Here is a 25,902-nt window from a genome sequence, read left to right on the forward strand (position 1 = left end):
GGTGTCGTGATGTAGTGTGTGCAAGTGCGAGTCGATCCACAGAGACTTGTGTGTGTAAGTTGAAGTTTCCTAAACTATTCTAAACTAAGCAGTGACAGTAAACAAGAATGTGAACTTCAGTGGCAGTGAGCCAAAGGCAGTGATAAAGAAACAAATGCAGTGATCCAAAGAACACAGAGTGTAAATACTAAGAATGAAGGTACTAGGGAAGTGAATCCACCACTAACTTATACTAGTTATTCTACTAGTGATCCTAACCTTGTCCTTATAGTTGATCACAGGGGAGATGCAAGTCTTCTGTGTATCTAAGGTAACTCCTATATGAATAAATCAATCACAACAACTAAGGTATCTTCTCCAAAGCATCAACTGTCTGTTTAAGGCACAACTGATCAAAGGGTCAAGATGTGTAATGAATCATGAGCTGCAGTTCTACAATACTGGAGTGTTCTAACTACAATGGATGTATGACATTCACTGTGAAAGGTTAGTGTTGAAGCCTTAAGACTGAGTTTCAATTTAAAAATTTAAGCACAACAAGATTAATGCCATTAGCGTGAATAATAAGTAACAAACTAGAACTTCATCTAAACTCTAGCAGATGGAATTAAAACATCATGAACATAATTGACAGTGCAAAACAATTGAAAATAACACAGTTGAGGAACTGGCTAGTCCAGTCCTCTTGGGTGAAGCTCTGGCTAGCCCAGGCATGGTTACAACACACACCCACACATCATATTTATACCCAATTTATCAATTTAGGGTTTCCCCAAATTCCCAAATTCAACAGTTGAAATTGGGGTTCGACTTTACCTAATTTGACGTGACAAATCACTCAAGAAGGTCGACCCATTTCTTCTCTGACTCTCCTACTCCTCTCCATGCCTTCCAATTGTGTTTCTAACTCGACCTAATTCATGAATCTCTCACCTAGGGTTTCAGAGATAGAAAAGAGGAAGATTGATGAAATAGATGGGTAGAAGGCTAAAGTAATGATGGATTTTGGTTGTTAGAGTGGTAGGATGGTGATGGTAGCTGTGGCAGGTGGCTGAGGCAGTGGAGAAGGTGGTGGCAGGGAGTGGTGGTTCTGCAGAGGTGAGGGAGAAGATGAGATCGATGGTTTTGGGAAGAAGGGAGTGTTTGGTTTGCTGCTCGACTTGGGATGTAGGTGTTTGGTACTATGGTGTGTGTCGGGGACAGCAAATGTTGATGCACAGCGAGGATGAGACGTGGGATGTGGAGATGGTGGATTGATCTAACGGCGAGATGGAAGGAAGCGAGGAGCGACCGTTGGATGCGGAAGTACAACGAAATTGACGGATCAAGATGGAGTTAGGTGCTGTAGTGTTTGACAGGAGTTTCAGATTTTGATGCACTATGATGAAAGCGACCGTAGGATGATGAGATGATCCAATCTGACGGCTGAAGATGAAGGCGGGTATGGATATTGGAAATGGTTTTGGGTGAGGGGTTTGGGCCTTGGGTATGCTGGTAGGCTTTTAAAAATGTAAGAAAATAAGACAGAGGATAAGAAGGCCTACATGTTAAACTGCAAGTGCACAGTTGTCATTGTAGTGTGTATGTGCAAGAACAGGTCATCTCCACAGGGACTTGGGGTGTATAGTTGAAGTTTCACTATGCTTATAATTGATGCAAAACTAAATGCAAGGTCACAAGGTTGCAGTGACAGTGAAACAGAGATGGTAAAACAACAAGGAACCAAGGCTATGAGCCAAGGGCAGGGAAGGCAGTGCACTGATTTCAGTGCACAGCAAGATGTGAAGTGCAAAAACAGTGAAGGAAATAACTGATCAGGAAGCAATGTGAGAAGTTACTAAGGCAATTGAATCCACCCTTGTGACCTAGCCAAACAATGTAATTCTAGGTTGACATTAGGATCTTAAGCATACAAATGGAATGGAAAGAGAATTAGCTTGCTATGAGCACTAATTTCTCCCATTGCTCAATCAAAACAATGCATCCTAAGCATACAAATGGAATGGAAAGAGAATTAGCTTGCTATGAGCACTAATTTCTCCCATTGCTCAATCAAAACAATGCATCCTAAGGCTCTAACCTAGCATTCCACTACCTAACAGTGCACTAAAGCATCATCTGAGCCTCAGCAATGCAACTTAGCTCATGCTAATCTTGTAAACAATAATAAATATCATACAAGGCAGTTCAAACAACACACATATGGTGAGCAAATACAAAAACATGATAAACATATGAACCAACAGTGTAAACATAAAACAAATGAGAAACTGGCTAGTCCAGTTCTCTACAAGAGTGAAGCTGGCTAACCCAGCATTCGTTTTACAACAACACCCACAACCCATATTTATACCCAATTACACTTTAAAAGAAAAACCCCCAAAACAGTAAATTAGGGTTTGGTGAAAAATTGGAATTAGTTTTACCTAATCACTGATGATTGCTTCTGACTTCGACCCACGCCTCTAATTGCTCTCCTGATGTTATCCACGCCTCCAATTGCAACTCTATTTCACCTAATTTGTCAATTTCACCTCTAGGGTTCCTGACATGGGAGAGCGCGTGAAATTGAGTGATTAGGAGGACATAGAGTTGGTGAAAGGGGAAGTAATGATGTGGGATAGGGTTGTTGAGTGATTTGAGAGCTCGTATTGAGCTGGTGGTGGTGGTGGTGCGGCAGGTGAAGAAGGTGGTGAAGTTGCAGAGAGGGATGGGGGAGGTGAAGTCGATGGTTTTGGGAGAAGGTCTGTTTGGTTGGGTAGTATAGGGTTTGGTGTTAGAGTGTTGATCGGGGATATCAAGTTGGATGATCTTCGAAGCTAGGCCATGGGATGTGGAGATGGTTGGTAGATCTAACGGTGAGATGACAGATGAATCGATGCAACCGTTGGATTTTGAAACACAACGAAGTCAACGGTGTTAGATGATGTTAGGTACAGTAGTGTTAAGCGGAAGTATCGAGATTTGATGCGCGGATAAAGAAGCGACCGTTGGATTCAACTACAATTTAATCTGAAGGCTTGGAATTTAAGCGCTGTGGTGTTTGATAGAGACTTCAGATTTTGATGCTCTATGAATGAGCGACCGTAGGATGATGAGTTGGATCCGATCTAACGGCTGAGAATGGAGGCGGGTATGGATATAGAAAATGGGTTTGGGTAAGGGTTTTGGGCCTTGGGTATGCCAAGCCCATATCTTCTTCAAGAACAATTCTTCCTTCTTGAGCCCATTCCTAGCTTTTTGGACTTGTGCGCACCATTCTTTACGGCTTCCTTGCGTAATTTCTTCCGGCTTTTCACTACTCTTCAACTCTTTTCCGCTCCGCAAGTTATCCAGACTTTATTTATTACCTAAAAATGCAAAATTAAGTAAGAAAAATATTTATTCTTGAAAACAATGAAAATACAGAATATGGGATAAAATGTAGAATTAATGCACAAAAGATGAGTTAAAATGCCAACAAAAAGGGATAAATATATACATTATTTGGCACTCATCAAATACCCCCAAACCTGAATTTTACTTGTCCTCAAGTAAAACAAAACTAAGGAAATCCTAACTATACCACTGTCGCTGGTCTCTCGAATGCATTTAGCGTATGCACTAAGCCTTTTAAACCACTAAGTGTCCCTAGTGGACGAGTTAAGTCTCGTGAAGGTTTGCTTAGAACGTACCTACAAAGTTCTAGGTCAAAATATAAGCTCAGATTCCATCAAATGTGACATGTGCAAGATAGTTTAAGCTCACAGCAAAATGGAGATGTCAATCTAGCTATCAAAGGCACAATCCTAGCACTGATAACAAATAAAGACATGTGATAAGAGTGTAAAGTGTATCTACACATGTGTAAAGAAAGATCTGAAGTTATGACTACTAATCACCAAGAGATAGTTTCTCAAGCTAAGAACCAAGGTCGAAATCTAGCTAGCTGTCCGGACTTTACGAGAATTGTGAATGAGTTGGAGGTATTTCACAACGCGTTGTACATCAATGGCATACACCCTCCTTGCTTATTACAATGAAACAACAAAATGACTCTTTACATGACTCTTATTTACATTGACTATTCTCTTTTTATTTTAGGAACAAGAGATGATGGAATTGATAAATACTTGATTTTTTTGTATTTTTCTGATTTTTTTTTTTTTTTTTTTTTTTTGGAAACACTTTTGATACATGTACAAAAGGAAACAAAAGATTACATGACACTTTGCAAGAGGTAGCCCTTTTTGATGCACCCAGTTAAATTCGATGGTTGTCTTTCTTAATGTAACCTCCACCTTCTATCCCAACCAACCAAAGAACAAGCTAGTCAAGTTTCGTTCAGTATTCTAAAGTGATTGGAAATCGTAACTTCCTATCAAACACCTTGAAGATCGAGGCCATACATGTATTGGTAGATCGTGCGCGTGCAAATTTCTTATCACTATGTGAATTGTGCTAGAATCAGGGTGCCTAAATATCTAGACTAAGACTCCTAAAAATTACATATTTGCACAAGAGTCAACATTTCAAGGTAAATGAGCTCCATTTTTTATGTTTTTTAATTTTTTTAATTTTTTTTTTTTGAATTTTTTCGATTTTTTCAAAAGAAGAAGGAGTTCGTTTTCAATTATAGCATATTATCGTGGTATCTACTCTATACCCCCAAACCTAAACTAAACATTGTCCTCAATGTTTCAAAATATGGAAAGAATTATAAAACAATATATGAAGAGGAACATGCTGAGTAGAGTAAAAGGAGAGAGAATACCCGATTTCGGCGAAAGCAGAATTAAAACTCCGTTATTCAAGGCAAAAATCCAACATATTTCAGCCGAGATCATATTGGATTAGCAAAATATATACAAAAGGAACAAAAGGATTTTTAAAATTTTTATCTACTGGATTATATACAAAAATTCACCATACACTAACAATCTAAAGAGTTGAGGATCAACCCAAAAGACAAAGTGTAGAGGTTTCAACAGCTTCACACAATAATAATATGCAAGTGAAGCTGTGAAACAAAATGAGCTACCCCAAAACCTGGATTTTTCAACGGATAAAATTTTGGAAACAAAATCTCGCAGTTTTGGGGGTTCATCATGCACAAGGTCTAGCTCAAAGTGGACTGTGCTAGGGACGGGCAAACATGCTAATTCCAACTGTGGTTCCTCAAATGTATTATATTTGGATGAAAAATATTCCAAGAGGACTTGGGAAGCACACAGTTCCAAACCTAGATTAGGCATTTTCAGAAAAATCGGTTTGACAATATGGGTACAAACCAAATCTAGGTTGGGTGGAAGGCCAACAGATTGTGACTCATGTAGGAGAATAGGTGCGTCATTATTAATCAAATCAAAATCTCCTAAATCATCTACACATGTCACATCATGCTCACAATCATCAATCAGTTTAGCAAGTTCACACTCAGAATCATCAACATCATCAACAAATTTATTCTCATGCATCGGCAAATCAGGAGAAATATCACAATGTGACCTAGGTAGAGAATCAGACACATCAAATATATTTTCATGCATATTAGTGTCTACAGAAGATTCAACTATTCCTATGTCATGCTCATCTTCACAGAATAATTGTACGAATCCCATGTCAATATCAAAATCATATGAATTACAATGAGTATTAGAAAAAACAACATTCATGAAGGTCGAGGGCGAGAAGCCATATGTTATTGAACCAACAGGTTCCACAATATTTTCATGTTCTTCTAACATATCATCATAATCATCATAATCATCATCATGGTAGCATGCATATTGGTCCTCATTAACAGTGGTGGTGTCATTAGTCGATTCATGTTCCTCTAAATTAGATTCATATTCAACATTATTTACATGAATGGGACTAGACACTTCATTAGGGACAACATACATTTCCTCATGAATTTCCTCCTTTTGTCGGTGAAGCAAAATCTGATCTAAATGTGCATGAATTCGTGATGTAGATCTATCATAGTCTTGCTTGCAGAGTCTTAAAGCTTCTGTGGTGGAGTCTAAATTCATGGGAGTACAAAATTCTTCATGTTCAAATTGTGGTGAATGGTACATGTGTGTATGGTCATTAGGGTTTACAAAATATTGATCGCAACCCTCAAAGGATTGATTATGGTCCCAATGACTACCATTCTCCCAATTTATGGGCATTTCATACCTTGGATTTTCTCTACATTGCCTAAAATTATGCAAAATATGACAATTCTCAACAGGGTGGTCTAAACTACCACATGCGGGACATGCATAGATTTCAGGTTGCCTAAGAAAATTAGATGTGACAGATTCCTCATGTGATTGCATTTCTAAAGCTGTGATTCGAGCTTCTATTTGATCCATAAGTGATGATTGTGTGAGTGAGGCACTAGCAAAATGTTCATTTTCACGTTGCGACGAATGATGCATGCATGAATAGTCATTAGGGTTCATGTATTGCGGCTCGGGACTTTGAAAATGTCCATAATAATTCCTATGACTATTGACATCATGGTCCGTGGAAGGTTCATAACGTGGTACATGCCCATAAGCAAGTTCTCTAAGAGTTTTATTTCCATCCCCATGAGCAGACCAAAATCCAGACATGATTGGCTCAAAAGCTAAGTAACTATGTTACAAAGCCCAAAATTTGGTTTTGGTGGGAGACATTTGAAAATTTGGTTTTGAAATGGGAGTAAATTAAAACTTTTGGTTTAAGATGGGATAAAGAAGAAAACTTTTGGTTTAAAATGGGAGCAAGTAAAATTTGGTTTTTGAATGGGAGAAAGTAAAATTTGGTTTTTTTTTTTTTTTTTTTTTTTTTTTCACACTTAGCCTAGCATAAATTATCACAACCCACAAAAGAAAAAAAAACAACAATAATAATTACAAGCCCATAAAAGAAAAAAAGAAGAAAAAGAAAAATTATTACAAGCCCAAATAAAAAATAAAGAAAAACAAAAATTATTACAAGCCCACAAATTAAAAATGGAAGCCCACAGGTTGGGTTCTCTTAATGGGTTTAGGCTTACCTTTGAAGCACAGCCCAGCTGCTCAGTTTGGTTGCAAAAGCCCAGTTGGGCTTTGGATCATCCTAAGCTTTTGTCTTTGTTCAGGCCCAGTTGGGCTTGGCTCAACTTGTTAAGCTTGGCAGCAACTTCAGCAGGCCCAGTTGGGCTTGATGGCTCAATTTAGCACCAGGCAGCAGGGGTTGCAGCAGATTTGGCCTGGCACCAGCAGGAGGTAGCAGCAGCTTGCCTTTGCACAGCAGCAACAGCTGAGGCACAGCAGCAGGAGAAGCAGCTCAGCAGCAACAGCAGCACCACAAGTTCAGCAGCACCACAGGGGCAATGTTGCAGGCTTGGCAGCAGCAGCTCTATTTGGGCTTCACAGCAGCACAACAGCACCAGAGGTTTGTTCTCAGCCTCACAACAAGGTCACAGTACCTGGTCACTCAACAAAAATGTCAAGGACAACAAATAAAGGCAGTGAACAAGAACTGTAATGCAAGATTGACTGCAAGAATGTAAAGATGACTAATATGCAAATATGATATGCAATCAGGACAGCGAGATGCAATGAGTATGCAATGCAAAGATGAATATGCAGTAATGAATGCAAGTTATGATGAGATAAATGCTTACACTAAATGATTATACTAAATGCAAGATATGCAAGTGAATAGCAGCAAAAGAAAGCAAGGAAAAACAGCAACCACACAAAGCCAAGTCCCCGGCAGCGGCGCCAAAAACTTGGTAGGCTTTTAAAAATGTAAGAAAATAAGACAGAGGATAAGAAGGCCTACATGTTAAACTGCAAATGCACAGTTGTCATTGTAGTGTGTATGTGCAAGAACAGGTCATCTCCACAGGGACTTGGGGTGTATAGTTGAAGTTTCACTATGCTTATAATTGATGCAAAACTAAATGCAAGGTCACAAGGTTGCAGTGACAGTGAAACAGAGATGGTAAAACAACAAGGAACCAAGGCTATGAGCCAAGGGCAGGGAAGGCAGTGCACTGATTTCAGTGCACATCAAGATGTGAAGTGCAAAAACAGTGAAGGAAATAACTGATCAGGAAGCAATGTGAGAAGTTACTAAGGCAATTGAATCCACCCTTGTGACCTAGCCAAACAATGCAATTCTAGGTTGACATTAGGATCTTAAGCATACAAAAGGAATGGAAAGAGAATTAGCTTACTATGAGCACTAATTTCTCCCATTGCTCAATCAAAACAATGCATCCTAAGCATACAAATGGAATGGAAAGAGAATTAGCTTGCTATGAGCACTAATTTCTCCCATTGCTCAATCAAAACAATGCATCCTAAGGCTCTAACCTAGCATTCCACTACCTAACAGTGCACTAAAGCATCATCTGAGCCTCAGCAATGCAACTTAGCTCATGCTAATCTTGTAAACAATAATAAATATCATACAAGACAATTCAAACAACACACATATGGTGAGCAAATACAAAAACATGATAAACATATGAACCAACAGTGTAAACATAAAACAAATGAGAAACTGGCTAGTCCAGTTCTCTACAAGAGTGAAGCTGGCTAACCCAGCATAAGTTTTACAACAACACCCACAACCCATATTTATACCCAATTACACTTTAAAAGAAAAACCCCCAAAACAGTAAATTAGGGTTTGGTGAAAAATTGGAATTAGTTTTACCTAATCACTGATGATTGCTTCTGATTTCGACCCACGCCTCTAATTGCTCTCCTGATGTTATCCACGCCTCCAATTGCAACTCTATTTCACCTAATTTGTCAATTTCACCTCTAGGGTTCCTGACATGGGAGAGGCGTGAAATTGAGTGATTAGGAGGACATAGAGTTGGTGAAAGGGGAAGTAATGATGTGGGATAGGGTTGTTGAGTGATTTGAGAGCTCGTATTGAGCTGGTGGTGGTGGTGGTGCGGCAGGTGAAGAAGGTGGTGAAGTTGCAGAGAGGGATGGGGGAGGTGAAGTCGATGGTTTTGGGAGAAGGTCTGTTTGGTTGGGTAGTATAGGGTTTGGTGTTAGAGTGTTGATCGGGGATATCAAGTTGGATGATCTTCGAAGCTAGGCCATGGGATGTGGAGATGGTTGGTAGATCTAACGGTGAGATGACAGATGAATCGATGCAACCGTTGGATTTTGAAACACAACGAAGTCAACGGTGTTAGATGATGTTAGGTACTGTAGTGTTAAGCGGAAGTATCGAGATTTGATGCGCGGATAAAGAAGCGACCGTTGGATTCAACTACAATTTAATCTGAAGGCTTGGAATTTAAGCGCTGTGGTGTTTGATAGAGACTTCAGATTTTGATGCTCTATGAATGAGCGACCGTAGGATGATGAGTTGGATCCGATCTAACGGCTGAGAATGGAGGTGGGTATGGATATAGAAAATGGGTTTGGGTAAGGGTTTTGGGCCTTGGGTATGCCAAGCCCATATATTCTTCAAGAACAATTCTTCCTTCTTGAGCCCATTCCTAGCTTTTTGGACTTGTGCGCACCATTCTTTGCGGCTTCCTTGCGTAATTTCTTCCGGCTTTTCACTACTCTTCAACTCTTTTCCGCTCCGCAAGTTATCCAGACTTTATTTATTACCTAAAAATGCAAAATTAAGTAAGAAAAATATTTATTCTTGAAAACAATGAAAATACAAAATATGGGATAAAATGTAGAATTAATGCACAAAAGATGAGTTAAAATGCCAACAAAAAGGGATAAATATATACATTATTTGGCACTCATCATATGCCAAGCCCATATCTTCTTTAAGAACAATTCTTCCTCTTCAAGCCCAGTTCTAGCCTTTTGGTCTTGCGCACAACATTCTTCGCGGCTTCCTTTTGTGATTCCTCTTGGCTTCCACCACTTTTCTGCTCTTTTTGCTCCGTAATTCATCCAAACTTTATTTACAACCTAAAAATGCAAAATTAATTAATAAAAATATTTATTCTTGAAAACAATGAAAACACAGAATATGGGATAAAATGTAGAATTAATGCACAAAAGATGAGTTAAATGCCAAGAAAAATATATAAAAATATGCACTTTTTAGCACTCATCAAGTCACAAGTTTGACTTTTGCCCTTCGTACCTATTCCCATTGGCGCCAAAATATTAGGTCATAGTACATTTATATGTGTTATGATGCACAGGTGAGATGACAAAGTAATTTTTGGAAAAGTAACATATATAGCTTGAGCTCTTCGACAGATTTTGGACCATAACAGAAATTTTTAGATCACTCTGTAGTTTTTAGGTTACGAAGTAAATTTTGAAGACAACTCCAACTGGCCAGTTAATAATGAATTCCTTTTAGTTACTTAGAAAAGGAAAATGATTTTTTAGGATATTTTTTGTGCACGAATATTGGGTAACTTAGATATTTATTATATCTTTAGTTAGGCTAGTTCCTATGGGGGTGGCTAACCCACCCATACTCCATGCCAGCTGGCCTGGAAAACTGGCCGTGCCACTATGGAAAAAGGGTTAAGCGATCAAGTCTCTATAGAGCGGTTGAGAATACACCTCTAGCGGTCGAGACTCGATCGCCCGCTCGAGTTTGCACCGACAACGATATAGACTCGACCTCTTGCGGTCAGCGATCTACCGTGTATAAATATTACCATTCTCTTCGGTTTTCATTCACATAAAATTCTTCTTCCCTTCTTTAGAGAACAAACCAGAGCGATTTCTTTCTTAATTTCTTCAAAAACGAGTTCCCAAACAAATTGACAATGAAAAAAACAGTAAAGACAAAGGAAAATCCACTGCAGATAATGATGTCGTATGGGTCCAGGATCACGAAAAAGAGTTCGCAAATGTTAAGATACTAGCTGGACCTGGCGTATTACCTACACATACATCTAACCATCCCGAGCGAGTTAATTTACCTAAAATAAGAGGTGGGTGGTATGAGATAACCGAAGTGTTTGGGCTCCTCCCAGAAGCTGTTCAACAGTCCTTGTGAAGATATCCTTGCCAACGTTTATATTTCATGAAAGGTAAAAACTACATGACTCAAGTTGTGCGAGTTATAATAGAATGTCAGTGGAACACTGCAAATACGTTATTTTTCAAGGATTTCGAGTTTAGTAAGTTCTATTTATCCATTCAACAATTTAGTTTTTAGTTTAAATACAAACTTTAACTTTTAGAGATTCAAATTTTAGTTTTACATATAAACTTTAATTTTATGACCATGTTGTTTTTAGAGTTCACACCGTTAGCTTTTTATATGTTGACGGGAATAAAATGTGAGGGTGATTTAGTACAGTTCAACCAATTAAAATGGACATCATAAGGAAGATGAAAACAACTACTTCCCTTGTACTCAAATGATACTGAAAGGAACGCCAGAACCGAGACAATACACTCATATGGATTAAGAGTGTATGGGTTGAAGGATTTTTTCAAGCGTTAATCTGCCAAGAACATAGTCAGAGTTGAAGATTATCTCGAGCTTGAACGTATTTTTGTGTTATGGATGTTAGGCCAATTTATATTCCCCAATTCTAGCTCAGTGGCATTAATTGGTTTTCTCGACTCTTTAAAAGATTTAACTAAAGCGTGTAATTATGATTGGGGGTCTGCAATTTTAGCTGAGTTATACTTAAGTCTCGGTGAATGCTCGTGTTGGAAGAAAGATAACTTGAATGAATTTTGGGTCGTATTGGAGGTAAGAACCACAATCCCCTTCTATTATTTAATTTATTATCGAGTTAATTGTTAAACTGGTTGTGAATGTACTAACACGCACAACAATATTCGTCAATGTTATTTTTCAGTATTGGTGGTATACTTACTTCAAGGTATGCAAAACTGATCTTCACGAAAACCGATTTTTTTTTTCAAGTAGTGTACAAGTACAAAGCTAATAATTGGGTTAGTCAAATAAATGATGGTCAAAGTGTCGTTGTTGTTCAGAGGATGCAACAACTGTGTGCAAAACTAGTATCAGCATTAAGTCAATGCCCATTGCTTCTATTGTAGAGTACCATGAACCAATAATACAAAGCATGTCATAGTTAAGCCTCAAGAAAGTTGTGTTTTATGGTCCTATTACGGGTCATGGTATTTGGTACTAGGAGAAAGACATATGTTTTAGCTACACGACAGAAAGGTAAAAGCAATCAACCCGTTTCCAACTTCAATACTTTCACTGGATGATTGGATCACGTTGATAAATAATGGACAAATTTGGGAAGAAGCTGGAGATTTGATCCAGACCTCAGATGATGACTTTGATTACTATAGTTGATACCAAAAGGTATGCAATCTAAATATTATTGTTCATCAACAAAACGTAGGTAGTGTTGATTTTCCAGCAAATGGCGCAATTTTCCACTTATAGATCTTCCATCCGAACCTCCACCATCGATGGGCGAAGCATATATGTATCCTAGCAGTCAAATGGGTTCGTCAAATATGCCTCAACAATCTTGGAAAGTCCAGACTTTATCTCCCGTTGGAGATATTATTATTGTTCCACTTAAACTAAAGGACTGCACCATAGGTATCCATATTACGGTGTGGTGGCATCACCAGAAAAGTATCAGAACCAGTTGAATACTTTAACGTTTCTTCTCGATATATTCCAGAATTTTCACTTGAGAGAGATACAGATGTAGAGGAGGAATCTAACTTATGGAATGCCCGAGAATCCGGTAGGAACAAGTTCTCAAATGGGTTTAGGTCGTAATGGCATTTCCCTTGGTAATAACAATGAAAGAAGTCGTGGAATTCGTCGAGGTCGTACAACTCGTCATTCTACTTCAAATTTAGTGGAAGAGACTCAGCTAGAAGCATCAGCAGGAGGAGACGTGGGATGACTGATATTCAGTTCCAGTCTCCCACTGGTTTCATGCCCCAAGGTCCTGTACTTACTCCTGGTGGTGGCGCAAATATGGATGCATTTAGGAAATCTGCAATTTATACCCCAATAACCACTTCAGTATTTCACCCATTTCAAGCACCTGCTCATCTAATTCAACCATCTCCAGCACAATATCAAGGTTACGAATTGCCTGATGCTACTCAACCACCATCCCAGACTCAAGCTGGTGAGTTTTCGGAGGATCAAACAAGCATAGAGAAATATATGTTTGAAAATGGATAATTTGATAGATGTTAATTCCTTTTAATGTACTTGCACTTTTATTGAATCGTGGTTTAATGTAATTGCACTTTTGTTTGATAAATAAAAATCTTCTTTTGACGTTTTCTACTTAAGTTAACAATTAATAAATTAAAACATATAAATTAGATTAAATTTAGGAAACACTTTTATGATTTCATAACAACTTCCATATTAGAACTCCTTTCTGTTGTCACAGAGCCACTCTGCACGACACATTTGTTCAATGTCTCGCAGGGTTCCACCACTCCTCATGTTTCGAGCCGCTTCCTTATCATAGCAATATACTTTTTAACATTATGGAGAATCGAGCAATCAATAGCATCACATCACGATTGTTGAGGTTCTTCACATTTCAGAAATATGCATCCCCAAAACGGCATGGCTTGGAGTGCGCCAGCAACGATGGGATGATTAGTAAACAAAACATAATTCCTGCAGATGCAGTTATTTTATGCAGTACTAAAATTGCGCTGATGTGCTCTATGGTGATTTTGCACATTAGATCTTGCTCTTCTTATTTCATTTTGCACATTCGCCTGGTGTTCAGCTCTTTGATTTTCGACAGCATGTAGCTCTTCTATGAACTAAGCCATGTTCATATATTGAGAAATTGGAAATGATAAGAAAATAAGAAGAAGGTGTGAGTTGAGATGGAATTAGAATTAAGTATTTATAGATGGGGGAATTTATGACCGTTTGATTAGATTTAGTAGACGGTCTAGTTTCTACCGAGCGGTCGAGTCTCGACCAGTCGGTAGAAACTAGACCCGGCCTGGCTAAGTGGCACATTTGTCACTTTACCATGCCCATAGTGGGTGTAAAAGTGGCAAATCTGGGACTTTGCCATGCCCATATGAACCTCCCTTAGGACACCTCTAACCAATTAAATAGATATTGGGATCATGAGTGAAGCTCATTTATTAGATTCGACCCTTGTAATAGATTCCTTTCATTTTGTGAAACAAAAAATTATGGTCAGATCAAGTCAATTTAACTTGTTATAATTTTATTATTATTTTCATATTTGTATTTGAACCAATATAGTGAATCTCGGATCTCGGTCTCGTCTCGGCCGAAACTCGAGGCTGAGAAACTGGGACAATATTATCTCAGCGAGGTTGTCGTTGATGTCTCGGGGTAAATTCCCAAACTACCTTATTTTTTTTTTTTTTTCAAATTTTATACCTTTAATCTGTAACAATGTGTATAATCGGACCTAAACATGCCGAGATTCCTATAAAATTTTTGGGATGGATCCTCGAATGCCGAGATTTAAAATACCAGCGAGATCTCGGCTACACTGATTTGATTTTCTTTTTTCTTTTTCTTGATACAGAATAGTGATCCCTAAACGTCCAAACTTCTTAAATTGAATTTGAATTGGGTTCTGCAATTATAGGGCTCGAACCCTTTGCTGATTTGAACTTGAAAAAATTGGAGCAAGAATGAGGGGTAACCCTTTACGATGGTCTCATGAATGAGGGGCAACCCTTTACGATGGTCTCATGAATGAGGGGCAACCCCAAAACAGTCGTAGGTCACATAACATGTCTACAGCTGTATGTATTTAATCCAACTTCTATTCTACCCCCAGAGTCCCAGACTCCAATATAGTGCCCCCAAATCCTAACTAAAACCCTAATTTCCTCCTCCTACTGAGAAGAGCTACTCCATGGATCCCAACACCACTTCTTCATCATCACCATCACTGGTAGTGTCATACCTTATGAATTCCTGTGGATTATCAGAAGTTCAAGCTGTGAAAGCTTCCAAGAAACTTAATTTCAAAACCACATCAAGGGCAGACATTGTTAAAACCTTACTTGAAAGATCTGGGTTTACTAAACCAGACATCACCAAACTCATCATCAGAGCACCGAAAGCCCTTTTATTTGCTAGACGTTCGATTCTTAAACAAAAACTCAATTATTTCTTTTCTAAAGACATTTCTAGACAGGAAGCTATCAAGGCCTTGTCTCATAACCCAGGTATTCTTTTCTTTAGTTTGGAAGATCGTATCATTCCTTGTTTCGATTTCTTTAAGAGCATTGTTGGTAATGATAGAGACACATTAAATACTATCCGAAACGTATTTGAGATAAAATTGTATTATAGCAAGAGTATGGAGGAAGTGGTGCTCAGCAACATACAGGTTTTGAAAGATGAAAATGTCCCTGAGGAGATTATAATCAAGTTTCTAATCCGACAACCTAGGGTATTTACGATTGGCACTGGGAGATTTAAAGAGGCTGTGGAAGAGGTTAAATGTATGGGAATTAATCCTTCCAAAACTGCATTTACAACTTCCATTCGTATGTCGATATGGCATGCGAAAAAGACATTGGAAACTAAATTGGATGCTTTCAGGAAATGGTGGTCAGAAGAACAAATTCAAACTGCAATTAGAAAACTGACTAGATTTATGGAAATATCTGTGAAGAAATTTGAAGCTATAATGAATTTTGCTGTGACCCAGATGGGTTGTAGTCCATCAAGTTTAGCTCTGCGTCCATCAATTTTTTATCTCAACTTGGAGAAGAGGATTATACCCAGGTTTTCTATTCACAAAATTTTAATCTCTAAAGGTTTGACTGGGAGTAAACCAACCTTACTAACAATTTTACAATCGAAAGATGAAGTTTTCTTGAAGAGGTATGTGATCCCGTATAAAGTTGAAGTTCCAGAAGTGTGGCAGGTAAACCATAGTTCACTATGTACGAGTATTTCTTTATTCAGTTAGTGACATGAAATGTGCCGTAGAGTATCAGTATTTTTAACCTAGATTACATGCTCCCTACTTGGCTCTTTTGTTTGTTCGTGTTTCTTTTTTGCATGTTACCTGTATGTATGTTTTCTTTGCTTTATTCTCTCCAAAATGAAAATTATGTGTGTGCCATTTACCTGCCTCATACACTTTGGGAATAAGAAGAATACATAGTGTAGGTTGTAGTTTTCTGAATTTTAGGAAATCTGTACAGTTCAGGAAAGGTATGCATGGTTAGTTGTTTCGGGTGTTAAGAAAGTTCAATACCGTGTGTAGGCTGTAATCAATTTCTCTTTGTGTTGCAACAGCAAGAATCAAGATGAGACGAGACCTAGTAATCAAGACAGGTGTTTATTTGAATAGTTGTGTTTTTGTATGTGCTGGAAGGCTCTTCTGCTTGTTTCCACTTGGTAAATTGCGGAGGAAATTGGCAGCTTAAGTTAAAACTGTGTTAGATCATTCTTTGTGGTATAGCTTGCATCCATAGATAGCTTAAATAGATAACCCGCTACCTGTAACTTATGCTTCTATTACTCTCATAAATGACGTGTTTTTTTTTTTTTTTCACATAATCATGTTTTGCGATTAGTCTAACCTTGACATCCATCTTATGGATGATTTAGAGTTATAAAAAATCTGTTTCAATGTTCTTTCTCTGCTTGGTTGTTTAGTTTTATTCCAGAAAGAGTTGCGAGACAATATTGTTAATAGATTGCTGCTGTATCTTAGATTCTTTCTTAATTACTTAATCAGACATATTTTTCTTTGACTTGCATAAATGAGGGGGTATGCTACTTCTCTCAGTTTAGGTTCTTATCTTCGTTCAAGTTGGTCTGAAATATTTAATCACTTTTCCATCAGATCTATAACCAAGCATCAAATGGGGGTGTCTCGAAGGACTCACAAAATGAAGAGGTAACTTTTTGTCCAGAAAGTCCTACGGAGAATGTAGCAGCTCCACCAAAGGTAGCGAAAGTGGTTGGCAAAAGTCAAACTGGCAAACCTGATGAAGAGTTGGAGAAGGAAGAAGAAGCAAATAAAGCCACAAAGCCTAAGAAGATTTTGAGAAAGTCAAAGAAAAAAGTGGACGAAATGCAAGGTGGTGGTGCGAAGAAGGATAAAGGAGGTCATTCTAATATAGAACTTGGTGATGAAGAGAAGGATAAATTTGGTGACGAAGAGAAGGATAAATTTGGTGACGAAGAGAAGGATAAATTTGGTGAAGAAGAGAAGGATAAGTCCAAGGAAGAGACTGCTGCTGTCCCTATCGTCGAGAAAGTATCAGAGGGTAGTCAAGCAAGTGGGATTAAGAGGAAAGTTTTGAAGAAAGTCACAAAGCCTAAGAAGGTTTTGAAAAAGTCAAAGAAGAAAATAGAGGAAGTGCAAGGTAGTGCAGCCAAGAAGGAAGAGTGGGATACGTCTAAGGAAGAAGAAGAGAGTACTGATCTCCCCATGGTCGGGAAATTATTACAAGATGAAGAGTTGGAGAAAGAAGAAGAAGAAAATAAAGCCACAAAGCCTAAGAAGATTTTGAGGAAGTCAAAGAAAAAAATGGAGGAAATGCAAGGTGGTGGTGCGAAGAAGGATAAAGGAGGTGATTCTAATATAGAATTTGATGAGGAAGAGAAGGATAAGTCTAACTTAGTAGAAGAGACTGCTTCTGTCCCTATTGTTGAGAAAGCATCAGAGGATAGTCAAGCAAGTGGGCTTAAGAGGAAAGTTTCGAACAAGGTCACAAAGCCTAAGAAGGTTTTGAAAAAGTCAAAGAAGAAAATAGAGGAAGTGCAAGGTAGTGCAGCCAAGAAGGAAGAGGAGGATACGTCTAAGGAAGAAGAAGAGAGTACTGCTCTCCCCATGGCCGGGAAAGGATTAGAAGATGAAGAGTTGGGGAAGGAAGAAGAGGCAAATACAGCCACAAAGCCTAAGAAGATTTTGAGGAAGTCAAAGAAAAAAGTGGAGGAAATGCAAGGTGGTGGTGCGAAGAAGGATAAAGGAGGTGATTCTAATATAGAATTTGATGAGGAAGAGAAGGATAAGTCTAACAGAGAAGAAGAGATTGCTGCTGTCCCTATTGTTGGGAAAGTATCAGAAGGTAGTCAAGCAAGTGGGCTTAAGAGGAAAGTTTTGAAGAAAGTCACAAAGCCTAAGAAGGTTTTGAAAAAGTCAAAGAAGAAAATAGAGGAAGTGCAAGGTAGTGCAGCCAAGAAGGAGGAAAAGGATACGTCTAAGGAAGAAGAAGAGAGTACTGCTCTCCCCATGGTCGGGAAAGTATTAGAAGATAGTCCTAAGAAGAATTTAGTGACCAATTTTGGTGTAGAAGCCCTTGAGCTATTGCAGGTATATGGTAGCACACTATTTAATATTCCTTTATTCAGTTATTTACAACTACTTAGCCTTTTCATTTATTGCTGCTTCTCCTAAGCATGTTAGCTTAATGTAAGCTTGTTTTATTCTCTCCAAACTAGGACATATGTGTTTACCGTTCACTTGTCTCATCATGTTGACAATAGGAAGAATTCACAATGTAGGTTGTAGTTTTCTGGTGTCTAGTCACTTTAGTTAGAACATTTGTATGGGATGACCAAACTTTGGCTGTAGAGCAACACGAAGTAAATCTTGGGAAATGTTTGTGTGGTTTGTAGTTCGGTCTTAAGCAGTTTAGTATTCTGCAATCAAACAATTGAATGTTCTCCAGAGTTAAATATTCTCTGGTTGATATTTAGTTTTATACCAGAAAGAGTTTTGAGCAGGTACTAGTAATAGATTACCGCTGTATCTTAATTAATCATAAATATTTTTGTGACTTATATTTTCTGTATTCTTCTTCTTCTCTCAGTTCAGGTTCTGTCTTCTATCAAGTTGGCCCGAATTTTAATTTAATTTATTTTATTTGTAAACAGGTATCTAATAGGCATACCATGGAGGACTCACAAAGAGAAGAGGTGACTTCTTCTCCAAAAAGTCCTACAAAGACAGCTCCACCAAAGGTAGCAAAAATGGCTGACAAAAGTCAAACTGGCAAACCTAAGAAGAAAGCTTCTTCCAGTGATCTTATGGAACAAGATGAAGAGTTGAAGAAGGAAGAAGAAGCAAAGAAAGCCACAAAGCCTAAGAAGTTTTTGAGAAAGGCAAAGAAGAAACTGGAGGAAGTGCAAGGTGGTGCGAAGAAGGATAAAGGAGCTTATTCTAATATAGAATTTAAGGAGGGAGAGGATAAGTTTGAGGAAGAAGAAGAGATTGCCACTGTCCCTATTGTTGGGAATGTATTAGAAGGTAGTCAAATAAACGTGCTTAAGAGGAAGGTTGCTTTAGATAAGGAAGAAGATTCGAATAAAGTTAAAAGGCCTAAGAAGATTTTGGTTAAGTCAAAGGAAAAAGTAGAGGAAGTGCAAGGTGGTGCTGCGAAGGAGAAAGGTCACTCTAGTATAGAAGTTGGTAAGGAGGAGAAGGATAAGTCTAAGGCAGAAGAAGTGATTGCTGCTGTTCCTATTGTTGAGGATGTAGTAGAAGGTTGTGAAGTAAGTACACTTAAGAGGAAAGTTGCTTTAAATACGGATGAAGATTCTAAGAAAGTCAAAAAGCCAAAGAAGGTTTTAAAAAAGTATAAGAAAAAAGTAGATAAAGTGCAAGGTAGTGCTAACAAGGAAGAGGAGGATAAGGCTAAGGAAGTAGGAGAGCTTGCTGCTGTCCTTATGGTTGAAAAAGTATCAGAAGAGAAGGATAAGTCTAAGGCAGAAGAAGAGATTGCTGCTGTCCCTATGGTTGAGGAAGTAGTAGAAGGTTGTGAAGTAAGTACACTTAAGAGGAAAGTTGCTTTAAATAAGAATGAAAATTCTAAGAAAGTCAAAAAGCCAAAGAGGTTTTGAAAAAGTAAGAAAAAAATAGATGAAGTGCAAGGTAATGCTAAGAAGGAAGAGGAGGATAAGGCTAAGGAAGTAGGAGAGCTTGCTGCTGTCCCTATGGTTGAAAAAGTATTAGAAGGTAGTCAAGCTAGTGTGCTTTAAGAGGAAAGTTGCTTCAGAGAAGGTGGTGCAGTCGAAGAAAGCGAAAAGGCCTACAAAGAAGTCTGTGATCAAGTATGATGTAGAAGTCCTGAGCTGTTGCAGGTATACCGCAGCTCACTGTTTTGTATTCCTTTATTCAGTTTGTGGTATGAAATATGCTGTAGGTTATCTGAAATTACAACTTAGATTACGGTCTTTATTTTTGTTTATTTCTGCATCTCCTTAGCATGTTAGCCGTATGTATGCTTGTTTTATTCTCTTCAGAAATGAAAATAGTGCTGTATCAGTCACTTGCCTAATACATGTTGACAAGAAGAATAAATAGTGTAGGTGTAGTAGTTTCTTGCTGTCTAATCAGTTTATCTAGAACATTTGTATGGGTTTGAATACTTTTTTTTTTGCTGGAATGCTCTTATGCATGTTTCCACTTGGTAATTGTTGATGAAATCGGCAGGTTAACTTAAAACCTACCGTAGATCATTTTTTGTGGTACAGGTTTCATCCATGAATTCGTATTTCCTGGAAGCTTAGCTACTATGTTTGTATCCATGGAGAACTTAACAGATAACCTGCTATTTATTCAAACCTTTATAAATGAGGGCCGTGGTCCGCTTAATCTGACGTGGGCTGTTTCCATATCACACATTTGTGTTTGCAGATTAGTCTAACCATGACATCCATCTTATGTATGATTTAGAGTTTTATTTTGTCTTGTTTATCAGAAATTGAATGTTTTTCACTTGATTATTTAGTTATATGCCAGATAGAGTTTCTAGAGAATACTGTTATTTTGTTAATATTTGTACCATTTAAGAAGTCTTTTACGTAGACTTCTGAACAAAAGTATACAACAATGGGTAAAATATTACTGGATTGTGTTACAAATTTTTTGTTCAAAAACTTAAAATTTTCTAGATATTTAATGTGTGAGGGGGGGCTACAGAGGAGTTCAATTGGAAGAATAAGTCCGTGAGATTTAGTTTTTCTAATGCTGTATATCCTTCCCGTGGCTAGCTATTATTTTGTGCTTGTGTTTTTAGATGGATGCCACCACCCCTAAGTACTCAAAGACCAGGAACGATGAAGGAGGTCTCGTATTACTTGAAGAAGGTTGGATACAGCCCAGACAAAATTGCCTTTGTTCCTAATCTCTGAATTCCAGGGAGACAACATGATTGAGAGGTCCGCCAACCTCGCCTGGTACAAGGAACCAACTCTCCTCGAGGCTGTTGACAATATCTATGAGCCAAAGAGACCCTCAGACAAGCCCGTAGGTATTCCACTTTAGGATGTTTACAAGATTGGAGGTATTGGAACTGTGCCAGTGGGACGTGTTGAAACTGGATTCATGAAGCCTGGTATGGTTGTTACTTTGGACCCACTGGGTTGATCACTGAAATTAAGTCTTTGGAGATGCACCACGAAGCCCTTCAAGAAGCTTTTGCAGGAGACGATGTTGGGTTCAATCATCCATGTCAAGAATGTTGCAGTGAAGATCTCAAGCGTGGTTTCGTCACCTCTAACTCCAAGGATGACCCTGCCAGGGAAGCCATCAACTTCACCTCAGGTCTTCATCATGAACCATCCTGGTCAGATTGGTAATGGTTATACCCCAGTTCTTGACTGTCACACATCTCACATTGCGGTTACGTTCGCTGAGATCCTCGCCTAGATTGATAGGCGATCTGGAAAGGACCTTGAGAAGGAGCCCAAGTTCTTAAAGAATGGTGATGCCGGTATTATCAAGATGCTTCCAACCAAGCCCATGGTTGTTGAGACCTTCTCTTAGCGCCCTCCTCTTGGACGTTTCACTGTTAGAGACGTGAGGCAGACAGTTGCTGTTGGTGTCACCAAGGAAGTTGAGAAGGACCCAAAAGGAGCCAAGGCTGCTGTCAAGAAGAAATGAAGTGAGCTTTAGAGGGATGGTGCTAAGAGGGTCTGCAGGAGGGATTTGTCTTTATTTCTTTCCTAGGAGTCAGTTTTGCTTTGGGTTTTTGTCGATTAGGTATCACTGTATCAGGGCAGTCTTTTGTTTTATTTCGCCTTTGTTTTGTTGTGCATCCAGTTCCAGTTGCAAACCTGGGTGCTTGTCGATTAGGGATTGCAGCTTCATACTCGGGCTTCTACTGCAGAGTCAGATATGTTGGATTCCAAGGGCTAAAATGAAAAAATAATAATTAAATTATATCACTTTTCCTGAAACGGGGTTGTAATATCTTGTTTCCAAGGGCTAGTTTGTGTATGTAGCTCCGGTTTGGTTGAAAACACGTTGTCCCGGCTTCATAAATCATGATCACCCTGAATTCTTTCCTTACCGAGATATTCAATGAAAGTTTCTAATGAAAATGTTCCATGGCTCCAGCAAATATGCATACCTTACCAATAGAAATTAGGCAAGTGCCTTACTGAGTGAACCTGCGGGCACGGTCCAAATGGGATATCCGGTTCCAAGGACGGTAACTATTTATAGATAGTTGATTTACTAGTGAATAGGGGAATGTATTCCGACAACCAAGTCCCCTTTAGACCATGCACAGATTCAGCTGAAGTTACAAAAATTCCCTGTTTTGAAATCTTCAACCCCCTTCTAAGGCAATGAACTACTGATCTAATAAGCTAGAAGGGGATATATGGTGAATATCTTCCACACTTAAGTTGTGGAGATTGATCTGTTATTTATATTATTATGGAAGTACAATGTAAAACAGAAAATGGTTATGATCCTAGTAAATAGCTAAGACCTGACTAGATCAATTGGACTATGTAACAAACGTTGCAGCTGGCAAAGAGTCTTGCTGAAGACCTGGGCTAACACCCTCCCTCAAGTTGAACCGGAGTTGACGAATGTTCAACTTGTCTCGGAGTAGTTGGAACCTTGGAGATGATAGTCCTTTGGTGAAGATATCCGCCAGCTGATCCTTGCTGCTGACAAACTTCACATGCAGTTGTCTGCGTGAAACTCTTTCCCTCACAAAGTGATAGTCTATTTCTATGTGCTTTGTGCGAGCATGGAAAATGGGATTAGCTGTGAGATACGTTGCCCCTAGATTGTCACACCACAAAGTTGGTGAAGCACACTGAATTCCCAGCTCGCGCAGCAACGACTGAATCCATATAAGCTCAGAAGTAACAATGGCCACACCCCGATACTCAGCCTCTGTGCTTGATTTGGAGACGGTTTTTTGTTTTCTTGCACTCCAGGTGATGAGATTTCCTCCAAAGAATATACAGTAACCACTTGTGGAACGCCGATCATCAAGACTACATGCCCAGTCTGAATCAGAATAAGCATACATAGTATAATCTTGACTAGGTTTAATGAAGACACCATAATCTATTGTATGCTTCAAATATCATAGGATTCGTTTAACTAGCTCCCAGTGTTCGACATAAGGCTCATGCATAAATTGACAGGCTTTGTTCACTGCCACAGATATATCTGGCCGTGTGATATGCAAGTACTGGAGAGCTCCAACAACACTTCTATACAGAGTGGAATCCTCAAACTTCGTAGAACCCACCTTGTGAAGCTTTGCATTTGCAGCCATGGGTGTGCAAACTGGCTTGATGCCATCCAGTTTTGTTCGTCTTAACAAATCTGAGATATATTTTCTTTGAGAAAGCACTAGAGACCGTCCTTGTTGCAAAACCTCAACGCCTAAGAAGTAAGACAATGTCCCCATATCTTTGATTGCAAACTCACTACCCAAATCTTGAATTAAGTTAGCAACCTTGTTTGAGTCGGAACCTGTGACAATGATGTCGTCTACATAAACCAGTACATACACTACTGAGTTACCTCTATGTTGAAAAAATAACGAAGAGTCTGCAATGGAGTCTGTGAATCCTAGTCTTCAGAGATGATTGCTGAGGCGGGAGAACCAAGCACGAGGAGCTTGTTTAAGGCAATATAGCGATTTGTGAAACTTGCAAACATGATTTGGATAGTTAGGGTCTATATATATCCAACACGTTGCTTCATGTAGACTTCTTCCTCTAAGACTCCATGGAGAAATGCATTCTCCACATCTAGCTGACAAAGAGACCATCCTCTCATAACTGCAAGTGTCAGAACCAACCTTATTGTACACGACTTAATAACAGGCGAAAAGGTTTCTTCATAATCTATACCTTGTTGTTGGGTAAAACCTTTCGCTACCAAACGAGCCTTGTAACGTTGTATTGTGCCATCTGGATTTCTTTTAATTCGGAAAACCCATTTAGATCCAACAATATTCATCCCTTCTTTGTACTCAACCAAGGTGTATGTGCCATTTTGAATCAAAGGATTTATCTGCACGTCCATTGCATCACGCCATTCTGGTATCTGACAAGCCTTAGAGTAACAAGTAGGTTCCATGAAGTCTTGATCAAGAAGTGGATGTTTGGTGTCAGTCAGACAGAGTCTCTGTATTGGCTTTGAAATCCCGGCTTTGGCTCTTGTGACCATTGTATGCACTGGAGCATCTACAACTTGAGCTGGCTCGTTGCCATTCTGGTTTTGAGATACTTGAGGTGATGGTAACACAGGTGATGTTGCAGGAGTATGTTGAGGGGTGAAATCCCGTAGTATTGCTTGGGAGTTCGGCTGGACATTAGCCGGCTGTACATTATGCTGAGGTTGCACTGTCACTGTTTGATTATGAGGGAATATAGAAGACCCAAAAATATCAGTACTGGTTGCATGAGTGTCAGACCTTACCTCGGGAGTACGCTCCAGGGAAGAAGAGAATGGGAATATGTTTTCTTCAAATCGAACATGCCGCGATATATATATTGGCGATTGGTTGGTAGATGAAGGCAAATGTAACCCTTATGAGCTGAACTATATCCTAGGAATATGCAGGGGAGAGACCTAGGTTCTAGCTTGTTGGCATTATATGGTCTTAGGCATGGATATGCTAAGCAACCAAAAACACGCAGGAATTGGTAGTCTGGTTTTTTTTTTAAAGAGTAACTCAAGTGGTATTTTGTGATTAGACGACTTGTTTGGTGTCCTGTTAATCAGATAACAGGCTGTGGTAAAATCCTCAGGCCAAAAATCTTCTGGAATATGTGCTCGATATAATAGAGCTAGACCACTCTCTGTGATGTATTTGATCCTTCGTTCTGCTAATCCATTCTGAGCTGACGTATGAGGGCAGGAGAAACGATGATGTATGCCTGTGTTACTTAGATATGTAGTTAGTTTCTTGTATTCCAATGCGTTATCAGACTGAAAGATTTTTATTTTATGGCCTGTGAGGTTTTCTACTTGTTTTTGAAACTGAGAGAAGATATTGAAAACAATAGATCGTTGCACTAATGGATAAATCCATGTATAATGAGAATAAGCATCCATGAATATCAGAAAATAACGAAATCCATTACGAGATGTTTTTGGTGAAACCCAAATATCAGACACAATAAGACTTAAAGGAGTATCATAAGTTGTAGTACTAGGAGTAAAAGGAAGGCGCCTACTCTTGCTTATATGACAAGAGTGACAGAAGCCAAAGCTCTTATTTTGAACTGGAAGGGAAAACTTTTTGACAATACTAGAAACCGTGCTCAGCATTGGATGCCCGAGCCGCTGGTGCCATACTGGAATGCTTGCTGAAAGAAAGGTTGCGGGAGATTGAGATGACTGCACGCCACCATCACTATCCAGCACATATAGCCCATTCTCATTCCTTCCTGTTAGCAGCGTTGCCCCCGTGATTTTGTCCTTCACAACAAACAAATTAGTGTGAAACACAAAGTATACATTGTTATCCTTGCAAAACTGATGAACAGATAGCAGATTCTTTTTGATCTGAGGCACATGATAGACATTATTTAAAGCAAAATTTCGATATCTAGAATTGAACTCAGTGTTACCAATGTGTGCTATTTGTAGAGCATTGCCATTACCAACTCTCACTTGATCAGGTCCATCATATTCATGTGGTATACACAAATTCTGAGCATCAGCAGTCATATGATTTGTCGCACCCGTATCTGTGACCCACTGAGTATTAGTTGCGT

General features: G+C 38.9%; 1 protein-coding gene and 1 pseudogene across 1 annotated transcript; both read left to right on the top strand.

Annotated features, from left to right (window-relative positions):
- The first annotated feature begins 14,743 nt into the window (after positions 1 to 14,743).
- Positions 14,744 to 20,273, top strand: LOC113283449 (calponin homology domain-containing protein DDB_G0272472-like). The gene is made up of 3 exons (XM_026532722.1): positions 14,744 to 15,823; positions 16,754 to 18,229; positions 18,793 to 20,273. Exons 1-3 carry the CDS (start codon positions 14,801 to 14,803, stop codon positions 19,756 to 19,758), a joined length of 3,465 nt encoding a protein of 1,154 aa, XP_026388507.1. The 5' UTR covers positions 14,744 to 14,800; the 3' UTR covers positions 19,759 to 20,273.
- Positions 19,861 to 22,140, top strand: LOC113283460 (annotated as a pseudogene).
- The last annotated feature ends 3,762 nt before the right edge of the window (positions 22,141 to 25,902 follow it).

Source organism: Papaver somniferum, chromosome 1 (genome assembly GCF_003573695.1).
Source record: "Papaver somniferum cultivar HN1 chromosome 1, ASM357369v1, whole genome shotgun sequence".
Taxonomy (NCBI): Eukaryota; Viridiplantae; Streptophyta; class Magnoliopsida; order Ranunculales; family Papaveraceae; genus Papaver; species Papaver somniferum.

Coding starts and splice junctions, on each gene's coding strand:
- LOC113283449 (XM_026532722.1), top strand. CDS start 14,801: ATGGATCCCAACACCACTTCTTCATCATCACCATCACTGGTAGTGTCA. Junction 15,824..16,753: donor AAGTTCCAGAAGTGTGGCAG/GTAAACCATAGT, acceptor CTTTTCCATCAG/ATCTATAACCAAGCATCAAA. Junction 18,230..18,792: donor AAGCCCTTGAGCTATTGCAG/GTATATGGTAGC, acceptor ATTTGTAAACAG/GTATCTAATAGGCATACCAT.